The sequence below is a fragment of the Pelecanus crispus genome, chromosome 2, assembly GCF_030463565.1.
Source record: "Pelecanus crispus isolate bPelCri1 chromosome 2, bPelCri1.pri, whole genome shotgun sequence".
In the NCBI taxonomy this organism is placed as follows: domain Eukaryota; kingdom Metazoa; phylum Chordata; class Aves; order Pelecaniformes; family Pelecanidae; genus Pelecanus; species Pelecanus crispus.
In genome coordinates this window covers 132,030,191-132,054,553 of record NC_134644.1, presented here as the reverse complement: position 1 = coordinate 132,054,553, position 24,363 = coordinate 132,030,191, and the positions used below count along the sequence as shown (strand labels likewise).

Below are 24,363 nucleotides of genomic sequence, written 5' to 3'. Positions count from 1 at the left end.
AGTGGTGTACCTTGTGAAGAGCAGCTGATGTAATTGGAATGCAAGTATGGATGCTGCCAGTATTTGACGTACTATCACCTGGAAATTAGTTTTAACAACCAATTCAACTTATTTGCCCAGATGTTCAGATACTTGTTTCATATTTCAGAGGTAGTTCCTGAAACTAATTGCTTTGAGTTTCTCAGGAAGAGAAACAGCTGTTGGAATTTAAGAACAAAGGTCACAAAAGCCCCAGGTTTCTTGGCTGGAAATGCTTCCTACCAAGTTACCTGCCTAGACTTTCTTCACAGGTATTAACTACTTGCCAGGTTCAACTCAAACTGTTTTGTATGCAGCTTTATGCTGAATACCGTCTAGTTGCTGGAGCTGGTTAATAATTGAAAATAATATTTTGAAGCATTCCCGTTAGAATTGAAAAATCAATTTACTGTTTCTCTCCAGTGGCTGCTGGTTACAACCTATCACTAGGTTACTCTTGCCATGCTGGGGTAATTTGCCCAAACCTGTCACATCTCTTCATGTAAAGTAAATTGGTCACCCATTTATTTTGCTGTCCTGATTCTTCAGTATGAACTTTCAGTCTAATAGGCTATTTCAATTTAGACTTCTACTTAAAATAGACATATATCCCTCTTCCAGTTTAATGCAAGCAATGCCTGCAAACTATTAAAATCTTCCAGTATGCAGTCAAGAGGCTTCCGCTTCTAATTGCTGGTTGACAAATGAATCCACAGTGTATGGCCTATTTGTGGTGCTCATAAAAATGCTCCCATATTAAAAAAAAATATTGCCTAGACTTCCCCTAGAAGAGATATTTTCCCACAGTAGTACAGCAGTACAGTGTCTGCTGTACGGATTGATTTTTTTTCTTAAAATAAAAATATGGTAAGTTTTATGGAGGCAAAGAGAGAGCAAACATAGCTGCAGAATTAAGTACTGAATTGGGTTTTGTATTTTTGTAATGCCAGTTTCCAGGCATGCTCATAGGTTTGCTCAGGGAAGGACAATTTTCAAGGCATCTAGAAACAACCTTGTGAGTCCAGCTCAGCACAGGTAACTGTCTGGATACACAGGCATGTGCTGACGGGGAAAAAAAAAAAAATATCCTGACTGTGGGAAGAACCAGGCATTACTCAGCTGTATACAGCTCCCATGTGACCTTTCCTGGGGTCATGAGCCGTGTTTAGAATAGCTTTGGGAGGACCTGCTACTCAGTCGCATATTTTGTAGCCCTTACCTGAAAACCAACCCAGAGCATATGTTTAAACACTTAGCTGTGCAGACAGCCCTATCATCTCTTGAAGTTTAAGGGGGCTACCCTTGAGCTTAAGTGCTTTCCTGGACTGGAGCCTTACCAAGCAACGAGAATGTCTTGTATGGAAAGTTGTTAAGTTCTTCCCTAACATAGTGTAAAGTTGGCCACCATCACCCCTTCCCCGCTGCCCGAGTCTTGTGGAAGGTCCGGTCTCCCTGCGCTCAGAGGTGTTGAGCCTACTGTCATTTCAGGACCTGGGACTCAGGTCACCCAGGTCTGCCCCTTTGACACCTCTGGCAGTTCAGGATGCAGAATTCCAGCTGCTCAGGAAGCGGTGGTGAAAATGTTTTCACTGTTTAAACAGCAAGAGCTGCTGCACTGGAAGTGCTGGGAAAGCTTTGCTTGGTTGAAATATCTACTCTCCCTTTACTACCTGTAAACTGCAGGATCCTAAGGGTTCTTCTCATAAGTCACTCCATCTATGAGATGTGCAGTACAGGTGAATGTGGCTGTACTTTCCCTGTCTGCCCACAAGTTAAGAGAATTTAGGTTAATTTTCCATAACCTCAGTAAGCTTAAATGAATGTGGTCTGCCACCCTGAGTTAATCAGCTGAGATATGACAGTTTTGTGTGCAAAAATATCCTTCATCCAAGTTGTTTCTGTGGGCTAGAAACATTAATATGTATTTTGTTTAACAGAAAGAAAAACAAAACATAAAGCGCATAGCCCTTTCCCGGCTACTTAATGCAGCTGTGATTGATGTACCCCTCTGTGGTCTTGTGCCTGAACCGTATGGAACAGTGAAGAGTAAAAATTCCTAGCGGTAAGTCAATGCTGCTTTAGGGTCTGCTTTCATATTTGTTTAGATTACCTAACACCGACAAATTATTACAGCCTATTTGCTTGTGGAAACACACTTTCTTAGTACTTTCACACATTACAATATTAAAAACCCCCAGCAGCTTACACAGCACCATTAGAGACTGTGCTGACTGTAAAGCCGGGATCTGTGACAGTTCAGCATTTGCTGCACTTGTAACATCTTTTGAATACATAAAAATGACTACTTCTTCATGGTGCCATTAGTCTTTGCTAAAATTTACCCCAGAGAGGCACGTGGTTTATGCATACGGTGACTATAAGTTTTCAAAGCAATAACGTTACCTGCAAGACATTTTCCAAATCACTGCGGTCGCTACTGTCAGATGCCAGCTCTTTCCCTGCATATTTTCTTTGCTTTTTAACACCAAAGTATAAATACAGAGTAACGGTATAAACACATGCCCATACCTGGATACGGAATCTTTCCATATGTAACAATTTCATACAGGAGAATCCCAAATGACCACACATCGGATTTAATAGTGAAAGATCCATAGTTAATTGCTTCTGGTGCTGTCCACTTAATAGGGAATTTTGCACCTACAAAAAAATACAGTCTCAATCAAAGGCAAATTTAAACACTCGGTATCAAGTCACTAAAAGGTCTTAAACAACTTGCCTGTGATACCCCTAAACTAGCAAAGTTACCAGCAACTCCTTCTGTCCAAGAGTTAGCAGCAGAGCTGTGCTGCAGGGTGCACGTTGCCACACTGCACGTCCCGTGTCAGGGGTGCAAATAAGATGCCAAAAGTTACACAACACCTTTTGACTCTTAGGTATGGTGAATTTTTGCTAAAATTACAGTCACCATTTTCCCTTCTGCGCAGTGGTCAGGCAACAATCTTACAACTCCCATCATCTGGAACTTCGCAAGACTTTACTGACTTTTCCTATTTTAAAGGAAGTTAGTCTACCTTCAACATACATTTTAACACATTTCACGTTCAGCCATAGATGCAAAAGCAGTAGCAAGTCATATCTTAAAAAGTCACATCTTAAAATACTGTCTTTCATGTCTAATTAACTGATTCCAGAAAATCTCATATAAAAGCAAACTCCTTGCAGTTAAATAAGAAAAGTTCAAGCAGCCTTTGTTGGGCAATATTACACTGGCACTTCAGACAGTGAAGACTAATACGAGCAGATTCTCTATGCCCTTTTTAGCCTGCTCTATCATTCTGGCACAAAATACCAGGTAAGCTAGGAAACTTTTCTGAATGGCAGACAACACATCAAAGAAGTTCGGCATAAAGAATTTATAACCTGAAAGGTTCATTTAATCAGTACACAATGTCCAGAGCTAGCTAAAAAACACAGATATGGGTTCTGTACCTCTGCAAACTGCTTAATCAGACCCTTCCCTCTGATGTACTGAATTACTGTTACCCAGTGACTGCTGAATAGCTCATCTTCCTTTAATCTCAACTGTAGTGCATTGTTCTATTTCTCCCTCATACCTTAGTTCTTCCCCTCCAGGCTGTATGAAAATATGAGGTAGTGTCTCTAAAATAAGAGGGGGAAAGCCAGCCAACAAACCTGCTCCGAAAAGTTACCCTAATGCAATCTGTGCATGGAAGCACGAATACAAATTTTTCACTACAACAAACTGACTACGCACTTCTTGAAAGGATCCTTGACAACATTAGCAACGCACACGTGGCAAAACCCAGACAAATATCTTCCCCTCTTGCCAGTCCTGACCCTGCTGCAGCGTTACCTCCTGCCCGCATGCTGAACAGGGACATGACCCAGCCTTCCCGTGTCCCTGCACGTAGCAGCAACACTGCTGAACGTGCACATCAAGGCTGCAGCTCCTAAAGCAGCTTCAAAAGATAACCACTCCTGCTAAAGGTTTTCCTGTTACCAGCAACTACACCTGCTAGGGCTCCTTTCCCTACGTGAAAGGAGGTGCATATGGCACTTAAGGATGTGAAGAGAAAATAAGTTTGTATTTTCTTGGCATTTAATTCAGTGGGATGGAAGCTGCGGGTGTGCAATTAATTTGTTCAATTTAGAAAAATTTGTGTGCAGTTAAGTACTCTCAATTTTCCTTGTTTTTCAGATTTATTTCAAATAAAATTTTAAAAAAGCTGGGGAGCACAGAGAGGTTACTTGTTTCCTTACTCTTTTTTAAAAGTTGTTGGCATTAGAACGCTGCCTCTAGGAAGTTCTTACGGCATTTTCTGTCCTTAGTGACCATGTTATTGTTTGTTAGATACCGCCTCAATGCCTCCCAGAGGCTGAAGTTTTAAAGACAAAAATAAAAATGCATACCTTCCCTTGCTGTATATTCGTTGTCTTCGATGACTCTTGCTAGTCCAAAATCAGCAATTTTGCACATCAGTAAGTCCGAAACCAGAACATTTGCTGCTCTCAAATCTCGATGGATATAATTTTTTCTTTCTATGTATGCCATCCCTTCTGCAATCTGTAACAAAAGAAACAACTATTTTGATATTTCAACACCACACAACACCAGCAGCAGGTCTGAGCTCTCTGTTCTTTCACTGTATCAGAAAAGCCACATCCATTTATTCATTACCAGTATCTTTGGAGCATTTTTTACACGGAAGCAAGGAAAGGGTGATTGCCGTGGAAAACTTATGTGTAGATCCAGTCCTGCAAACCTATACTTACAGCAGCAGCTTCAAAATAATTGTTTGGGTGACTAACAGCTGGCAGGATGAGCGATATGTATTAGAGACATTTCCTGAAACAAAATCTTAATTAAAATGTTCCTAAGATTTCTACTAAAATATTTTCTTCCCCAAATTATTAACCATTTTTTTTTCCAAATACTAAGAAAATGGAAGGAATGAATAAGTTAAACAAGATGCAGATGTTCTTTTAAGGACTGATGAAACAGCAGATAGAATTTAAAAAAACCCAACAACTTTCTATTTACCTAGTATAGGCCTGGACAATCAGGAAACAATTACTAAGATAGGGAAAACAACTTTATTTTCTTCTACAACAACTTGTACCTGTTCATACATGAGGAGTGTTAGGGAGCAGCCAGCTCTCAGATACTATCAGAAGCAAATTTAATTTGTATTTCAGCAGCCCAAATTAATTTCCAAACCAAATTAAAGATGATTAATGTCCTCAAAATATGCACTGGGGATGATTTTTTCAGTATTTGCCTAGACTAACGTCCCCCCCCACTGCAAAGAAAAACATTTTACTTTTCAGAAAAAAAGAAACTGAAAGAATACTTTCTAAAGTCAGAGCAATGAAACTGATGTGTAGATCGCATTCTGTCCAAAAGTTTAAGAGGAGCTAGGAAAAAAGAAAAATAAACCCAGTGCTTGTGAGCTGTCAGTTTTTCTCTCCCTTGTAGGACCCTGGTGACGGGTGGTTCCCAGGCAGGGCCCAGGGTGCAACCTGGGCTGCAGCTACCTCTCCAGGGTGCCTGTGGGTGGGTGACAGACAGCTCGCTCTCGGCCACATGGTTTGGGGAACGCACAAGCGCTGAGGTTTGCTAACGAAGCAGCAGTAAAGCAGGAGGGGTCCTTCTCCAGTGCCAGTCCCCAGCGCACTCACACACGGGCTCTTTCTCTCCACCGCAGGAGAAGGTAAGTGCACGGATCCCTTCTCAGTGCCAGAGGTGCTCATTTCAGCCATGCAGGGAAGCAGGCAGGAGCACCTGACCGAATTTTAAGAAAACATTAACATCACTTCTGCTTATCCATTTTTAAAAAGTCCCCGCGGGGTACTGCAAAGGTGCACACTGCCACCGCTTACAACACAAAACCACACGGTCTTCGTTCCTCTTTTTTGGTTTAGGCAATGGAAAAATAGAGCCACTTGCCCTCCCACCTCCTTCCACCGTGAACCTCCTCTTGCAAACCACTATATTCTTCAGCGCAAGTGTGTTACATTGCCCTCGTACAACACAGGGGGGTTCTCACACTGAACCAGAAAGAAACTCCGATGATGAAGAGAATGAAGAACACCTGCATTTCACATTTTCTAGAAATAAGTAAGACGTTTTATAATGAAGGAAGCAGCTACTAGTGAATAATTGCTGCGGAGAGTCTTACTAGAGACTTACAGACAATACAGAAACATAGTATTTGATTAGAGCCTGCTCTGCCTCTCTCTCCTTCCCGTGTGATTACTTGGGTTTGGGGAGGAATGAGACATGAAAGGGAGGGTTTTGCTGTAAGATTAACTCTGAGATTGGACTGGCCAGCTTGGCAGATACGACCAAAATGCAGACAGGTCCCCTAATGTCACCAAAAATACATCAACCATCACAAAGGAATCAACTTTCCTCCTACTTCCCTGCACAGATTTAACATTTGGGTGAACTGGTGGCTGGGGAATGAAGAACCACTTCATGAAAAAGACATTCATGATGGCAATATTTAGTTTCCAAGCCCAACCAAGCAAAGCCATTGGAAAGACCATTTTATTTCCTCTTATTTGTGCCAGACTCACTGAAGTCATCATCTGATTAGTCACAAATGAAGAATGTGATATCAAACGATCCATTATGTTTTCAGCAAATACAAACTACATTTCCGTGAAATTCCAGGACAATGGTTTTGATTACATTGAATCAGAGAAATTCAAACAAGCCACATATGTGCAAGCATTTGGGCATGCAAAAAATTCCCAAGTAGGAAAAGAATAATGGGCAAGGAATTTTGAATGGGAGAAGGAGGGGAAACACAGCAACTGGACAGCTGAATTCACACATCTGGTCACGTCAAACCTTTGCTTGTGGGAAATGAAAAAAAAAAAAGAGGATTTTTTTGATCAAGGGAACGGGTGCCAGAGCCCATGTGATAACTCTTTATGATAGCTGTTGGGTTTTCATTGCGAAATGATATGTTAAAGGTAGAGAAATTCATGGGAACAAAAGAAAATTAAAGCCTTTTCCCCCCCTCTTTTAATGATCATTGGTACCTGTCAAGACTGTTCGGCTACATGTAACTACTACTCAGGAGCAGGATGGGAAAGCTAATTTGGGCTTCTGGAATATGTTTTGTGGCCTTTAAGAGAAGATTCTGCCTACACTGCACAAGTGTTACTACCAGGAAGGGAGCAGTTTCCCCTTCAACTGTAATGAACCACTGGCACACTTCTAGAAATACCCAAGTTAAATCCTTCTAAAAACAACCAACCAACAAATCTCTAAATGCTAGGAGCTATGCACCCAGGGTAAGAATGGAAGAAAAGTCTTCTGGAAGAAATAAATCACTCCACAAGACAGCATCCGTACTGTAAAGCTTCAGCTAAAAGTCACACAATAAATGAATGACTCAGAGACACAGTTCTGCAAACAGCTCTGTCACCCATTTGGGGTGTGATTTCAGCTGGCAGTGCTCTTTCCTCTCTGTTTCTGCTCTTTCTACCTGTAAACCAGGGTAATTACTTTTAACTTTCTGGAATACTTGTGGGTCATTTCACAAATAGGTATAAAGCTCTTTCAAAATCCTGAAAGAAAATGGTAGCAAAAGCGTGGCGCATAGGATGTTGCTTTGAAAACATGCATGCCCTACTTTCTGACCCATTCTTTTAGCTTTTGAAGGTGTTCAGGGAAAAAGGAAAAAGCAACAGAGGACCTTGAAGTATGGAGGGGAGAGCCTACTGTCACAGAAGAGCTACACCTTCTGAAAAGCAAAAGCACTTGGTCACAACTCGAAGACTCCCTTGGTGAAACGTCACAGCCGACATTAAACAGCATGTAGAGGGATGGGCAGTTCTGTGCTTTTTTTCAAAAGGTGAAACTCAGCTATTTTAATTTTTTTTTTTTCTGAAAGACCAGAGAACTTCTGGATTCCTTCATAGCTCTGTTTTTCAACTCAAAGACGTGCTTGATTTCAACTTCCATTCCAAAGGTCCATGATCCTCCTTTGCAAGAGTTATTTCAAACAAGGCATGTTTTACATAGTTTGCAATGCTGTTTCTTCATGCAGAGAGGCGGTTACGGCAACATGTGTAATGGATTCTGCTTGTGCATTTCTAGGCTGTATGTAAAAATGTGGAATACTAAAAAGGCCAGATGGGTTTGCTTAGGGTCAGCCTGATAGGATGTTTTTACATCATACTGAGAATGCATTATATCATGTTGAGAAGGAAAATTAAGTGACAGGATCATGAAATAGAGTGGAATGAATATGTAAGGGAATGAAAGAACAGCAAAATACGAAGTTTTTCTTTTATTAGGAAAGCAAGTTTTAAACAACCTGGAGGGTTGACAGGTCCAACCTCATGGGAAAAAAGTCTCAGGAACAACCACACCATCAAAAACCCCAGCAATTACAAGTGCAAGGGCAAATCACACTTATTATAAAGACAGCGCCTGGCAAGAAAAATTTAGAATAGAATAGAATAGAATAGAATAGAATAGAATAGAATAGAATAGAATAGAATAGAATAGAATAGATTAGGACTTATTTCAGTTGGAAGGGACCTACAGCGATCATCTAGTCCAACTGCCTGACCTGACTGACACTCCAGGGCTGACCAAAAGTTAAAGCCTGTTGTTAAGGGCATTGCCCAAATGCCTCTTAAACACTGACAGGCTTGGGGCATCGACCACCTCTCTAGGAAGCCTGCTCCAATGTTTGACCACCCTCTCGGTAAAGAAATGCTTCCTAATGTCCAGTCTAAAGCTCCCCTGGTGCAGCTTTGAACCATTCCCACGCATCCTATCACTGGATACCAGGGAGAAGAGATCAGCACCTCCCTCCCCACTTCTCCTCCTAAGGAAGCTGTAGAGAGCAATGAGGTTGCTCCTCAGCCTCCTTTTCTCCAAACTAGACAAGCCCAAAGTCCTCAGCCACTCCTCATAGGACAGGCCTTCCAGCCCTTTCGCCAGCTTTGCCCTCCTCTGGATGCATTCAAGGACCTTCACATGCTTCTTAAATGGTGGGGCCCAGAACTGCACACAGTACTCACGGTGAGACCACACCAATGCTGAATACAGCGGGACAATCACCTCTTTTGACCGGCTGGTTGTGCTGTGTTTGATGCACCCCAGGATGCGGTTTGCCCTCCTGGCTGCCAGGGCACACTGCTGACTCATATTGAGCCTGCTGTCGGCCAGCACCCCGAGGTCCCTTTCTGCAAGGCTGCTCTCCAGCCACACCTCTCCCAATATTTGTGCCTGGCATTACTCCATCCTAGGTGCAGAATCTGGCATTTAGACTTGTTAAATTTCATCCCATTAATCATAGCCCAATGCTCCAATCTATCTAGATCCCCCTGCAAGGCCTCCTGTCCCTCAAGAGAGTCAACAGCACCTCCAGTTTCGTATCATCAGCAAACTTGCTAATGGTGCATTCAACTCCTGCATCCAGATCACTGATAAATATATTGAACAGAACTGGCCCTAGGATTGAGCCCTGAGGAACACCAGTGGTGACTGGTTGCCGGCCAGATGTAGCCCCATTCACTACAACCCTTTGAGGTCTGCGCTTCAGCCAGTTCTTCACACAGCGCACCGTGCACCTGCTCATCCCACAGTTGGACAACTTGTTCAGAAGGATGCTGTGAGGAACAGTATCAAAAGCCTTACTAAAATCCAGAAAAACTACATCCACCGCCTTCCATTCATCCACCAGGTGCGTGACCTTATCATAGAAGGATATCAGATTAGTTAAACAGGACTTTCCCTTTGCAAACCCATGCTGACTGTGCCTGATGATTGCATTATTCTGTAAATGCATTTCAATAGTACCCAGTATAATCTTCTCCATAATTTTTCCAGGAACTAAGGTTAGACTAACAGGTCTGTAAGTTCCCTGGGTCCTCCCTCACGCCCTTTTTGTAGATCGGAATAACATTGGCTAGCTTCCAGTCAGCAGGGACCTCCCCAGACTCCCAAGACCTTTTGTAGATGACTGATTTGGCCAAATCTTACATGGTCAGACATACCTGAAAATTATAAAGTCAAATTACAAAATATAATAAAATACCCCAGTATGACAAAAACCAGAAGAGCCCACCCACAAAAAGTGCTACAAACAGTAGGTATAAGCAGGGAAACTAGAGGTGCATTAGTAATAGGATAAGACCAGGGAAAACATTCACATGAAATGAATGATTAAATTAAATGATGGAGAAGGCTACATGCAAATGCCACAGAGAAGTTTTTAAATGCCGGCCTTTGCTTCAGTCTCCACTGAAAGGGCCAAGGATGCACACGTGGTTAACATGAATGAGAAAGGGGTAAGAACACAGGGTGGAAAAGGGAAAGAACTGGATTAGGACAGTTTTCATGGATAAGGTGGCTTATGAGATACCTGAAAACTATCAGTAAATCCAAACTCATACATCCTCACTCGCCTGCAAAGCCAGCAAGCAAAATGGGGAAAAAAATGGAAGTGATGAATCAGTATTCAAAGTTGAGCCTAGTTTTTATTTGGTTACAAATGAAGTCAACTCTGGGAAAAAAACAAAAGGGTGTGACCTACAATTGCCAGAACAATGAGAAACAACTAGGCTAAGAACCTCCCCAGCCCTATTTTATCTATGATTTTAAACCAAAATCATGTAGAAGTGATTACTTAGAGATAATCTAGGTATACTTTTAAAATATTTCCCTTTGTGTTGACAGGTGTGGCTTTTTACTCTTTTCAGGATCCGTACTATAAAACTACACGTGAAACCGCAGGCAGTAAAAGGCAGAGACTCGTGCATAAAGGCAGCTTCAAAATTCCCTCTGTATTGGTGCTGCCTGCGAGACAAGCGGGGCTGAACCGCTGCGCTCGCTCCCCGGGGCTGGGATGCTGCCCCTGAGGGTGCAGCCGTGAGCGGGACATCCCGGCCACATCCCTCATCCTTTGCTCGGCGGGTGGGGGGCGGTGGCCTCAGAGCAGCTCTCGGCTGCCCACCAGCTCAGGCCCAGGGCTCGGCGGGATGTTCCTGCCCAAGCAGGTAAAGCAGCCCAAAAACCAGACTAGAAATGAATCCAAAGCACTTAGGGTGGGGAGGAGCATCCTGCTGGTGAAGTTTAAGCAGAGGAAATAATCGAGCACATCCTGAGGTTCACACTGCCTTAGATTTGGTAATTCTCACTTCCTAGGGAAGAGCCTCACTAAAAACAGTCTGCAGTTTTGAAAGGTTTGAAGCAAAAATGTGTAAATGATCTGGACAAGGTTGTCTTTGGTCTGGGATTAACGAAAACCAGGTTGCTTTTAATAATGTCCAGATGCATAATAAAATAAAATATACTTCTTGATCACAGAGTTTTCAAAAAGAAAATTCATCTTCATGTGACTCTCTGTCTATGAAGAGGGTGTAGACCCCTTGTATCTGGCAACTGAAAACTTGCAAAATAGTCACATTTTAATCTTCAAGTGATATATCCGTGTAATACCAATTTTCAGTGTGCAGCAGTGCTTATCCTAAAGGTGAAGTCAGGAAAGGCTGCAAAAAAATATTCCTCTTGCTCCAGTCAAGCAGCTATGTAGTCAGAGAAGACCACAGGGAAATAAAAGGATTATTAAAGTAATGTATATAATTATGCACTGGAACATTAGAGGGTATCATTAAAAATGAAAGAAACCTGGAAAGGAATATGGCGAGACTGCAGTGGAAATGCCAATAGGAGTTAAAATTAATTCTGATTTAGGACTTTCCCTTTTCCCCTTAAAAAAGAGAGGAGAGAGGGATTAAAGCACTAAATCAAAAGTCTCTATTAATTTTATTCTAAGTTTATTATAATTCTAATCTGTAGCCTTAGAAGGCAAAAAGAAGAGGATGAGAGTTGCCAATGGAGTTGTAGATCATAGAAGAATTAATGAAAGTATCAGCGCTGCATGGGAAAGAAGAAAGACTGTTTTTGTGACAAAGCTGTGACCAGTTTGAACAGTATGACATGAGTATGTTCAGTAACAACTGATACAATTTTCTAGCCACAGCCACCACGCATGTGTGCACTACACGGTAGATAAAGGATTTGCGTAAGAAGCAGGAAGAGTTTGCACATGCAAAAGGTTCACTGAATTTGCATCATACATTTCCAGCAGGTCTCATCAAACAGAAGCAAGTATGATTTCAAGAACTGTGAAAAAAAGAATCAGGAGCTCTTTGGGTAAATTACCCCTGGGGCAAGATGAAAACCAACTAGTAAAATCCAGAGTTTGCCAGCACTTTAGTGCTGAAGGAGCTAGACTGTTGCCTGTAAATGACCAAGGGGAATATGGGCAATTTTGGGCCCCTCAATACAAGAAAGACATTGAGGTGCTGGAGCGTGTTCAGAGAAGGGCAACAAGGCTGGTGAAGGGTCTGGAGCACAGGCCTTATGAGGAGCGGCTGAGGGAACTGGGGTTGTTTAGCCTGGAGAAGAGGAGGCTGAGGGGAGACCTTATCGCTCTCTACAACTACCTGAAAGGAGGTTGTAGTGAGGTGGGTGTTGGTCTCTTCTCCCATGTAGTTAGCGATAGGACGAGAGGAAATGGGCTTAAGCTGCGCCAGGGGAGGTTTAGGTTGGAAATTAGGAAAAATTTCTTTACGGAAAGGGTGGTCAAGCATTGGAACAGGCTGCCCAGAGAGGTGGCGGAATCACCATCCCTGGAAGTGTTCAAAAAGCGGGTAGATGTGGCACTTGGGGACATGGTTTAGTCTAGTCTACCCTTGATTGGCTTAGAGTAGACTTGGTAGTGTAGGTTAATGGTTGGACTGGATGATCTTAAAGGTCTTTTCCAACCTAAACGATTCTATGATTCTATGTCCACGCGGACTGTCTTGGCCTGCTGCATTAGCAAGATCTGGCAGTATAGCCATGAAATTTGCTTACCCTCCAACTCGTAACTGGGAACCGACAGCGCCTTTGGGTTCCCTGAGCCCACTGGCTGAGCGGACGGGCAGTAGCCCCAGGAAGGAGAATGCTTGTCAACCGTGTCAGCTAATGCCTGCCAGATGTGCGGCAGCTGCAAGACCAGCCCATGAGGTTGCCATGCTGCTGACTCACGCCCCAGCAGTGGTCATGCAGGCAGGGAAACGGGCTCAGATTTTGATTTCTCTGTATTCCTGTATGTTTCTGGCATGTCTGACATACTGACAGTTCTGCTGACTTCTACGGGAGATGCCAAAGCTCTGCTCTGTACTAAAGCAGGTAGTATGTGCTTGAAGATACATTTGCAAAACTCGGCTTCCTTTAAAACACACTGCTTTCCAAGACTTCTAGCATTCATCTCTAGTGGCCAAAATCATCTTTGCCAGGGCATAGCTAACACTAGATTTCCCCAGCCCCTGCTCATACGCACTAATTAAAACACAAAAGAGAAAAAGCTCTTTCAGAAGGCAGATTGCTTTAGAAACTGAGCTGGACCAGCTTCCTAGCAAGCATTTTCTTGCCGTGTTTTCTATGAGCCCAATTTCATAAATTGTGATTGTTAGTACAGCAAAAAAAACCCATAAAAATCCCGAATCCACAGCTGTACACTGAAGCAGTCACTAGATGTAGGTGTAACTAAGTAGAATCACAGAATCACAGAATGCTTTGGGTTGGAAGGGACCTTTAGAGGCCATCTAGCCCAACCCCCCTGCAGTGAGCAGGGACAGCTTTAACCAGATCAGGGTGCTCAGAGCCCCGTCCAACCTGGCCTTGAATGTTGCCAGGGATGGGGCCTCCACTACCTCTCTGGGCAACCTGTTCCAGTGCTTCACCACCCTCATCGTAAAATATTTCTTCCTTATATCTAGTCTGAATCTACCCTCTTTTAGTTTAAAACCATTACCACTTGTCCTATCTCTACAGGCCCTGCTGAAAAGTCTGTCCCCAGTACTCAGCTGTTACTGTCAAAAATGGCAATCAGTGAGTGTAGATGTTAAGCAAACAAAACAGCAAAATCAGTATAGTAGAGTAGGTGTATATTTGATTAATCACTTGAAAAATGCTATCTTTTTAAAAGGTGCTCCTGGGGGAGCAGTCCTTACTTTTCTTTTTGCAAAATCAGAACGTTTCACCCCTTGCAAATGCCGATTTCTTTCAAGACTGTTCAAGGCAAAGGCATTACAAAGTCAGTGAGTGGAGCGCTAACAGCAGTCTGGCAATAGAAACACCAACCCACAGCGCTCTGCAACACCACTTGGAAAATGGGCTTCAGCTGGAGGTTCATGTTCAGCTACCTGCACTATACTTTTCAGCTATCTGATAGTCACAGAGACCACATCATCCCCTCCTTTTCTCCTGTTCCCAGTTCCTCCTTAACCAACAAGGCCATTGTAAGGTGGCAAAGGCCATTCCTCTGGATAAAAAGGCAAAATACTAAGTGGAACCTCTTCTTGCCCATTTTCTTTTTAGCAAGGCCTGTTGTGACAGAACAAGGAATAATGGATTTAAACTAAAGAAGAATAGATTTATGATTCTATGAAAGTTTTGTTTGGGCTGCAGCTAGAAATCCTCAGAGAGGCCTTCCTGAACATAGCTTTAAGATCACTCTGGAACCCAATGCATGGCTCGCTCTCAGGAATTTCTGTTGATAGTCTACATCTTACGCGAAGAGAGGGACTTCTCATATCACCTGTGCTGCACAAGGTCCTGCCCTCTGAGGCCAAGTGCAGGAACTGGCTCTGAGAGGTTGCTGTCAGATCCGTGTGACAAGCGATGTCCATTTCAAGTGACCTGACCTTCAAAGCTTGGTAAATGGCAATCGCTGACCCCTGTCATCTTGGAAGTCATTTACCTAAGTTGTACACAGTTAGAGTTGCTCTCTAGTTCATTAAGCTTTTTAAGCCTTAAATTTCTGAAAACACAATATTAATTTAAAATGAACACAAAATCCCTAACTCCAGTAAAAAGATCTGCTATAAAACCACATATGCTTTTCCTCTCCACATCCTGGGTCTCCTTTCATATCACTGCTCACAGATGTTCTTCTCTCCTTTGAATTTTACACACTATTTTCAAAGCTACATTTTTTTTTTTCTGCCCACTGTTACTCATCTGTCCAGACCATGACCTGGGATCCAGCAGGTTTTCCACATCTACAAAGCCTTTGCCCCACTAAATTCACAAGGACTAGTTACCCAAATTGTTCTGAAAACTTAGAAAGTCTGTATCTACACTGAACCAACAATTATAGCATTTTGGCTCCTGCATTGAATCTATGTTAAATAAAAAAATCTATATTTGATATATTGAACATCTATATAACAGTATGTGATCTATAATGTACCATAGAATAGAACAGTTCCAGTTGGAAAGGACCTCCAATGATCATCTAGTCCAACTGCTTGACCACTTCAGGCCACTTTAACCAAAAGTTAAAGCTTGCTGTTAAGGGCATTGTCCAAATGCCTCTTAAACACTGCCAGGCTTGGGGCATCGACCACCTCTTCAGGAAGCCTGCTCCAGTGTTTGACCACCCTCTCAGTAAAGAAACATTTCCTAATATCTAATCTTATATTTATTTATATAGCAGTAGTTATATAAAACAATTATATAATATTCTTATAGTGAATTTTTTTTATAAATCCCTAATGTTTCATTATGTCTTTTTAAAGTTTTCTCATCTTTCCTCATGAGTTGTGACAAGTTAGTGTAATAGGGTACAACAGCCTGTAAACTCTAATGCATAATAAAACCACAAAAAGATTGGTGAAACAATAACCTACCAGAAATGTCTTCATTACCTATTAGTAACAGGAACTACAACTTGCAAAAGCACAATTCTTACTCTATTTTCTTATATGCCTTCCTGGACAACTGCTGGCAACTGTCCAAGGCAAAACACAGGGCTCCAGGCACATTTGATCCAGGCTTTGACACACAAATCACTCTGGGATCTCTCTCTACAGATTTCATTTATGACATGGGATAACTTGTATATTTTGAAACAATCATCTCGGTTCATAAATCAGATACTAGTACCTGAATCATTTGATTAGATTTCATTTATTTCACAGTAATTTACATAAGAATTTGAAACCAACAATAGTCCCTCAAGGTTAAGAGAAGTATGACCAATTGACCTAACTTAAGAAGTAAAAGCGATGCATTTATTAACACTGAAGGAGTCTCATAAGCATAAACTCACAGACTTGTACTTACATTTTCAACTCACAGCTGCTCGAATTGAAAACAGCCTTTCCACAAAGGAAAGCGGCTGCTTACCACTGCCATGTAAGCAGGTCACCAGCAGTATCTAAGAGTTAAGCCTAAGTTCACATATTCCCTTTGAAACCTCTTTTATCTATTCCCACCTTTCAAGTAACCTTATTTACTCAGGCCAAAACTTATTTGAAAATTAAATTCTTTTTAATGCAAAAAAAAGTTAGGATAAAATTGCCCAGCGTGAGTTTCAGACTCATAGAGAAATAAGCCCCATTAATTTTTAGCATATTTCTTAAAATTTACCTGAGCAGAGAAGTCGATTAGCTTTGGAAGCAACAATTTACTTCCTTCATCACTCTTCAGAAAATCCAGCAAACTTCCTGTCACAACAGAGATAGATTAAGTCAGTGCAGCTTATTACCAAAATAAAGGTCATGCTAGGTCCCCAATTTTCTGGATCACAAAATTTTTGCAGTGAAGTGCTGTGATGTGTTTTCAACTACAGTAAAGCAGTCTCTTTACATCATTTAACAACAGTAACATCCAAGTCAGCGTGTCAGGCATCCATTCCTGGGTGTAGAAAACTCCCATCAGACCATATGTTAGTTCATTGGTGTTGAGTTTGGTAAGTACCCTAGTCTACGGACTATCAGGAAAGCTGCCTAGGAGAATCACACATATCAATCCTTTCCAAGTCATAAGGAATAAGTGGCTCAACACTTGTATATGAAGTTAGCACCAGAATTGCTTGAAAATAGAACAAAAGAAGAAAAACTACCACCCGAGACAATTTGAGAAGGAAACCTCACTTATTTTGTGTAGTAATGCTCCAATAAAGGCTGTCCTTTTCTAGTAGTGCAGCCATGCTTGCAGGACCACTCATCACTCACCGAATTACACATGTATTTATCAATTCAAGGGCCACATAAGGCAATTTCTAAGGTTTGTTTTGTTTTTAACCAGACACAAAAGTTAGGTACAGAGCCCAAAGGAATGAGAGCTGTTTTGGGGGTTATGCTCTGCATCTGAAACAATTAAAAATGCTACATTTATGAAAACTGTAAAATAGTTTATTTCACAAATGCAGCAATGAATCATAAAATTAAAGCCTCAATCCTCCTCTAGGATAGGTGCTCCTTCACTTTATACCATAGCATTCAAAAGAATAATGCTAAAACCCCAAGTTTTCCTTTTTTTTATTCATTTATTTTTAAAGAAAGGGGACTGATTTATGAGAAGCCAAAGAGTTTACTAAAACATTGCTTACAGATCCAATGTTATTCTCACCTTTAGCCATGAATTCTGTTATAATATAAATAGGTTCTTCTTTCGTTACTACAGCATAAAGCCTAACGAGCTTATCATGCTGAAGTGTTTTCATGAGGTTAGCTTCCTCCAGAAAGGCTTGCACAGACATTGTTCCAGGTTTCAGAGTCTTCACGGCCACTTTAGTACTGTTATGATAATAACCTAAAGGAGAGAATACAGTCAGTGCACTTGAAGTCACTCTGCGCCCTGACTAGTAGGAATTTGTAAAGCCGGTGAGGTTGGATTCCAGTAATAGCTAAGAGCCTGAGAGCAAGTGCCAGATGTAGCACAAATATTTACATTAGAATTCCTTTTTGTTTTGCAACTGATATGACATTGCAGCGAAAAATAATCCATTCTCTATGTTTAGAAATCAGTTATCTGAAAAAAAAAAAATAAAGCAAGCAAATCATCTTACTTCATACCAAGTTTTCATTTACAAGTAGCCCATAAAATATTCAAACAGTCAAGAGATGTTTTAATCAATGTCCACATAAATTGTCTCAGAATCTAATAGGGTCCACGGACTGCTTGCAAGATCCTGGACCATCTTTAAATACCATGATTATAACCATTTTATGCATGCCAGTCTCATGCTTATAATCCTTTCTGTAACCCTCAGTGCTCAAAATGGAGCATTACAGGAAAGTGCAATCAAATGAGGATTCTCATGACCAACAAAGATACGCTGCCAGGACTGCAATCCTCCAGCATTCACAGCAAGATTTAAAATATGATAACTTCTTATCACATAGCCCATGCCAAGAGCGGAGGAGACTGTGGCAGTGGCATTTCTCTGTTTATCAAATCTTCTACTGTAATATTCTAATTCTATAAAAAGCAAGTATGACTAAAGAGAAAAGCAGTGAATTGTTTTCTGCTTTAATGTTTTCCAAATATAAAATAAATGTTAAAATAACATTTAAAAAATAGAGTAGCAAGCACTGATCCTAAAGTTTATCTTGTGAAATCATTTAATTTGAAAAATACAAGAAATATAAGAAATAAAAGGGAAGAGAGAGAGGGATATAAATGCAACTCTTGTCCCCCACCATACCCATTTCAACATTGCAAAAATATTTCTCAGAAGAGGTAAAACTTTCAAGACTCAATGAGATAGCCTCATTTCCTTATTCAGCAATGATCCAGACAGTATTACCACAATGGATACACCTCTAAATTAGAGTCCACCATTTCCTTATACTATTTATCATCCTAACGTAAGAAATCAGTGGCAAAGCAAGGAACAAATTTCCAGATCTTAAGAGATTGCTCTAACCACTGCATCTTCTATCACCTTTTTTTTAAAGAAGGATCACAACCTGAGAAAAGCCACTATCTCTATCACAAAATATTCACCTGCATGATTATTAAAACTATTTTTCCAGACACGGTCAGGTCAAAGCATAACAAAGATATGCCTCTAAATGATCTAATAATATGAAATGACAACTACAGGTCAAATCTGCTGTTAAAGCTCAGGTATACAATTTATATCTATCAGAAAAACATCTTAAATATATTTCTTTCTGCTTAAGAAGCAGAAAGCTTATTTGCATCATTTCTACTATTCTACCCCATACCCTAAAGCACAGCACTGGTTCCATTCCCAATTTGTTGAATACTCTACTGAACATACTAATTAATATCATTATTTCTGTGAAGCAATTGTGACCAACACACTTAACATTAACGATGTAACAGTATTTTACATTCACTGAGGAGATCCATCAAACTAGGGTTTATGGTACTACACCACCTCAGCCATACTGATGTTTTCTGCAAGAAAATGGTCTACCCTGACCCTCTGCTAGTAACACACAAAGCAAATTAGCTGAGGAGAGCACTAGAGATAATTGATCCTGATCTCTCTCACATTCATTTATTTCATCAGGTATTGGGAGGGATGGGACACCAAAACAATGAGGAAAGGTGGTCATGCACTCTATGAGCACGCACAACAGCGTGCATCGACAGTTTGGCAAAACTGGAATTTATCACCTCTCTCACCCACCCATTATCAGCAAAACGAGCGTTAGCTTGATTTGGGCTGAGACCACGTCAGACCTGGAGCAGGCAGCATCTTTTTAGTATGAGTCTGTACCACCCCAGTTTAACAAAGCCCTAGTCCTCATGTCAGGTCACTTATTGTTACTGTGAGAACGCCTGTGGTAGTTTCCAAAAAGATCGTCTGCTTTGCAGGCACACTCTTACTGTACAGGTAAGAACCTGCAGCCTTGGTGCAGGCGGAGGGAAAACTGGGGACCTCAAAGCGCTTCAGCTGGTGACAGAAAATTTGATGTTCAGTCTGCATCACAGAAGGATTCCAGTGACGCACAGGGAGCTGTGGGAAGGGGTGGCTACAGCACTGCATCACCCCTGCTGCGTACAGTACCTGCAGCTCTGAACCCTTCGCTAGCATCTGCCGTGGCTGAACTGAACCTGGCTCCAGGTGTAAGCCCAGCACTTGCTGTGCCATGGTATTCCTTGCCATATGATATGAATGGACATATGGTCAGTTTGCTGCCTAAACATGAATTCAAAAAGATAGGTAAGCAATGAAATTCTTGCTTACCTCTAGAAGAGCTGACATAAAATTCGGATTCTTTGCAACCTAAACGATTCTATGATTCTATGATTCTAACTAACACTCAGCTCATGTATATACTGTAAAAATCCATTTCTGATACTGATGAGATGTACCAGAAAGTTTTCTTGGTTCATTTTAGATGCCTTTTATTTTAATAACAGTATTTCTGAGGCATGATTTACTCAGATTTTTCAAACAGCTGCATAAGAAAATACACATCCAAAACATGTATTACTTATATTCTAATTTGGGGGTTACAAAATAAGAGAATCTTTTACACCTGAGATGCAAGCAAAATGTGTCTCATTAATAAAATAAACTATAATGGCTCCATTTGGCTTGTTGACTTTTCTCTTAGCCCTGCTTGAGAATTGTCTTCATGGATTATTAATAATACAGAGCATTATGGTTCACATCATATCAGTGCACACTAGGAACAAAAATGCATAAAACATAGACCCTGCTCTTGCAATCACATCGCTAAAGAAGCTGCCCAGATGCACTGAACTCCATGGTCAAAAAAACCTTTCATACCACGGCAGGAAGCAAGTCTCTCTGCAGTTTAGACTTCTGTTAAAAAATAAATGTGATGCAAGCAATAGTACACAAGTCTGAGGAGTGTGATGATGTTTTACACAGAGCGCCATGTTCTTCTCTACATGTTAGAATAGAATCCTCCAAAAATTGTTAGTATCTCAGGTATTTATTCTGGAGTTGATTATGATTATTTTGACAGACTAGTATCTTGGACAGCCAGGTTGCCCCCAGATTCTTGCATGGGCTTAATCAGGCCAAGCTGCGATATTAATTTATAGCAGACAATAATGAGCTTGAGCCTACCATTTCTGACCAGATCTCCAGGACTGAAGATGAACAACTTTGTGAACAAGCCTACAAGATGCAGCTTCCTCATTCCTCTGCTTTCACAGTAATTCCCTGCAAGGTTATACTGGGAACAACTTGTTTGAGCTACAGAGGTATGACACTGTTACAAGCCAGATAATGTCTCAGGCCATTAGGACTGCAGGAGGTACTGAGGAACAGCAGCTTCTCTGCAGACTGTTGCATGTCAGCACATCACTCCTCCGTCACCAACTACAGCCATCACTCAGCTGAAGAGCAGAGGAATGCAACAGTAGCTCCATCTCTAGCTCATCTCCATACAGCCCATGAAATGTGAAGGCAGAAAGCATAGGCTGCAGCTTTCTAGCCACGGTGCATAAAATTTAAACACAACTCTGCCATGCTGTTTTCATCTATGATGTCAGCACAGCTGATGCCCAAAACACACACACAAACACTAACTTGGTAGCCTAAAACCAGCAAGTCTTTATAAAATGTATAAAATTACACATAGCTGTAATGAAGAACGACATTGAATGTGCTTGCAGTAATAGACAAAACTGGGAAATTCGTGGTCCTTTATAGCAAGTTTTCTCTGCATTAAAGAAACTTTTCAGAGTTGGAGGGTATTCACCTGCCCACTCCAGAAGTGACAAAGATTCTCTGCACAGGTCACACAGGAGCACAGCTGAGTGCTTGGGGGATATGGGGGTCTGCTAGGTTCCTAGGGTGTTCTTAGTCCTTCCGTAACATAAGCTAACTCCCTCCCAAATGTGCAAGAGGAAGACGTCACTTGGAAGCCCAAAGAGTACTTATGGACAAATTAAAAAGAAAAGACTATAAAAGACACGCTGGCATATCTTCACATTGCAGTAACAACATTATCTCTATCTTCCCATATATCACAGAATCACAGAAAGGTTGAGGTTGGATGGGACCTCTGGAGGGCAGCTGGTCCAATCTCCCTGATCAAGCAGGGCCACCTAGAGCTGGTTGTCCAGGACTGTGTCCAGTTGGATTTTGAATTATCTCCAAGGATGGAGACTTCACAACCTCCCTGGGCAACCTGTGCCAGTGCTCGGTCACTCACACAGTGAAAAAGTGTTTCCTCATGTTCAGAGGGAACCTCCTGTGTTTCAGTTTGTGCTTTTTGCCTCCGGGCTTGTCACTGGGCACTGCCGAAAAGAGCCTGGCTCCGTCCTCTTTGCACCCTCCCTGCAGGTATTTACATACATTGATGAGATCACCCCGAGCCTTCTCTTCTCCAGGCTGATCGGTCCCAGCTCTCTCAGCCTTTCCTCACAGGAGAGATGCTCCAGTCCTTCAGGCACCTCTGTGGCCCCTTGCTGGACTCTCTCCAGTAGCTCCGCATCTCTCTCTGTTGGGGAGCCCAGTTTCTCTGAATGGGGCACTGTTCCCCCTCTGAAACCACAATTCTAAGCACCCTTTATCAATAAGAAATTTATCCAGTTATTAAACCATGGAACAATATTTCTCTCTAATTCACACTATGACTGAAAAATAATTTTGCTCTACATGGGGAGAGAGCGCAACAACTAGCTCTGTAATGCGGAGAGCGTAACAACTAGGTTATTTCTCAGTACCTCTACATAACTCCTGATGTCCCTGGTTGATCATTACAATACAGAGTGTTTGTTGATACCCTGCACCACACAGGTGACCTAATAGGTCTTTTCCAGCTCGAAATTCCTTGGTTCTAAGATTAACCACGCTCCTGATTCGAGAGGACCTGTGCCATGCAAATCAGCTTCTCTCGCTTCAAGAAAGGAAGCAGAGAAGAGGAAACACAGCGATTGACTTTACAGTACATTAATTTTTCTCACAGTGCAGCAATTCAGATGCAGGGGTTAGGCCCAATTTAGATGTTAAAGTAATGACACAAACAAGAGGAAACATCTTGAACCAGAAACACCCTTTTAAAGTTTTATGCCTTTGTGTGCGTATGTGCAGAAGTAGTCACTTCCCAAAATGTTCTACATTTTCAAGCAGGTGATTACCTTCTGCCACAAAGTCTTTCATAGCATTTCAGTGTCTGTTAAACATTTCTTGCCCTGGTTTATTAAGCACAAAAAAACCTGCACAATGGCTGACGCTTGTCTTAACTAGTGTGTAAATTGTCACTCATGTATATCATAGCTAGAGGGTTTCTTAAGCCTTTTCTTGTGAAGGCAGATAAAAGGCTGAATTTGGCTATATTATATTATAAATATATATATTATTGCTTGCATTTTTTACACGATTTATATTAAAAGATTGCACCTATGACTGGATTAGAGCTTTCTGATTGACAATGTAGTTGCGTGTGGAATTTGCCACTCAAACAGCACCACCCTGCGCTTTACTTTTCTAAATGAGGGCATCTCTTCAAAGCAGTGACATTCCTGTTAGCATGCCACACTCCTGTGGGTCATCAGAGACCCCTTCATAGCTTTGCAGCTTCTAATAAGTTTTGGGATACGCTTTTAAGTTGCTCAGAAATGCCTTGCCTATAGAATCTTGAAGGAGAGGAGAGGAGAGGAGAGGAGAGGAGAGGAGAGGAGAGGAGAGGAGAGGAGAGGAGAGGAGAGGAGAGGAGAGGAGAGGAGAGGAGAGGAGAGGAGAGGAGAGGAGAGGAGAGGAGAGGAGAGGAGAGGAGAGGAGAGGAGAGGAGAGGAGAGGGAAAAAACCAGCACTGTTCTATTATTATAATAACAATTTTATTACTATTTAAATATAACCTCCAAAAAGGAGATTCAGAGGAGGGTTGAGACAATGATCTGGTCTGAAAAAAACACCATAATGAAGACTTTGGGAGAAAGGTATAGTTTACCTCAAATAAGATGGTAACCAGTAACAAGGATGTAAGTAATGAATAGCACACAGAACATGCAATATGGCAACCAAAAGAATACTCAGATCCCTGAATAGACAGCATTTCAAAAGCAAGAGGATTAAATATTTTTGCAGAACGTGGTTAGACCGTGGTCATAGCGCCTTGCCACAGGAAGTCACTGAGGCTGAGAAAATAAGATGTTTATAAGCAAACAAAGCTAATTATGGTTATAATAATTAACACTATCATTTTTTGCTGGGTCTATATTAACATTTACAACTTGTATGTCTTATGACACTTTCATTATTGGGGACCTGCGCAACAGTTCAAGGTAGGGGGTGATCAATCTCTAATCTTCTTACTGTGTGAGTCACCTGCTTTCTCAGCAGCAATCTGGCAGGCAATAATCTTGGATTGCGTCCCCGTTTTTCACCCAGTACGGCAGTCCCATGCATGATATTGCAGCCTCTTCTTTACCAGAGACAACGAAAACTCTATACCTCATTTACTAAATGACATGATTTCTTTCTATTTCAGGTTCTTTACCACTTTCTGATTTGAAACAAAGTTCTGAGATGCCCACTGATTTTGAGAAGTCACAACTTACTATAACCTTCTACTTCCCCCACAAAA

General features: G+C 41.5%; 1 protein-coding gene across 2 annotated transcripts in view; it reads right to left on the bottom strand.

Annotated features, from left to right (window-relative positions):
* LYN (LYN proto-oncogene, Src family tyrosine kinase) overlaps window positions 1–24,363 on the bottom strand; it is a 56,341-nt gene that overhangs the window by 4,759 nt on the left and 27,219 nt on the right. For both annotated transcript variants that reach the window (XM_075705914.1, XM_075705912.1), the window contains exons 9-12: window positions 17,444–17,626; window positions 16,460–16,536; window positions 4,414–4,567; window positions 2,548–2,679 (exon numbers count right to left, since the gene is read on the bottom strand). In XM_075705914.1, coding sequence (XP_075562029.1) covers window positions 2,548–2,679; window positions 4,414–4,567; window positions 16,460–16,536; window positions 17,444–17,626 — 546 coding nt within the window. The remainder of the gene's footprint in view (window positions 1–2,547; window positions 2,680–4,413; window positions 4,568–16,459; window positions 16,537–17,443; window positions 17,627–24,363) is intronic.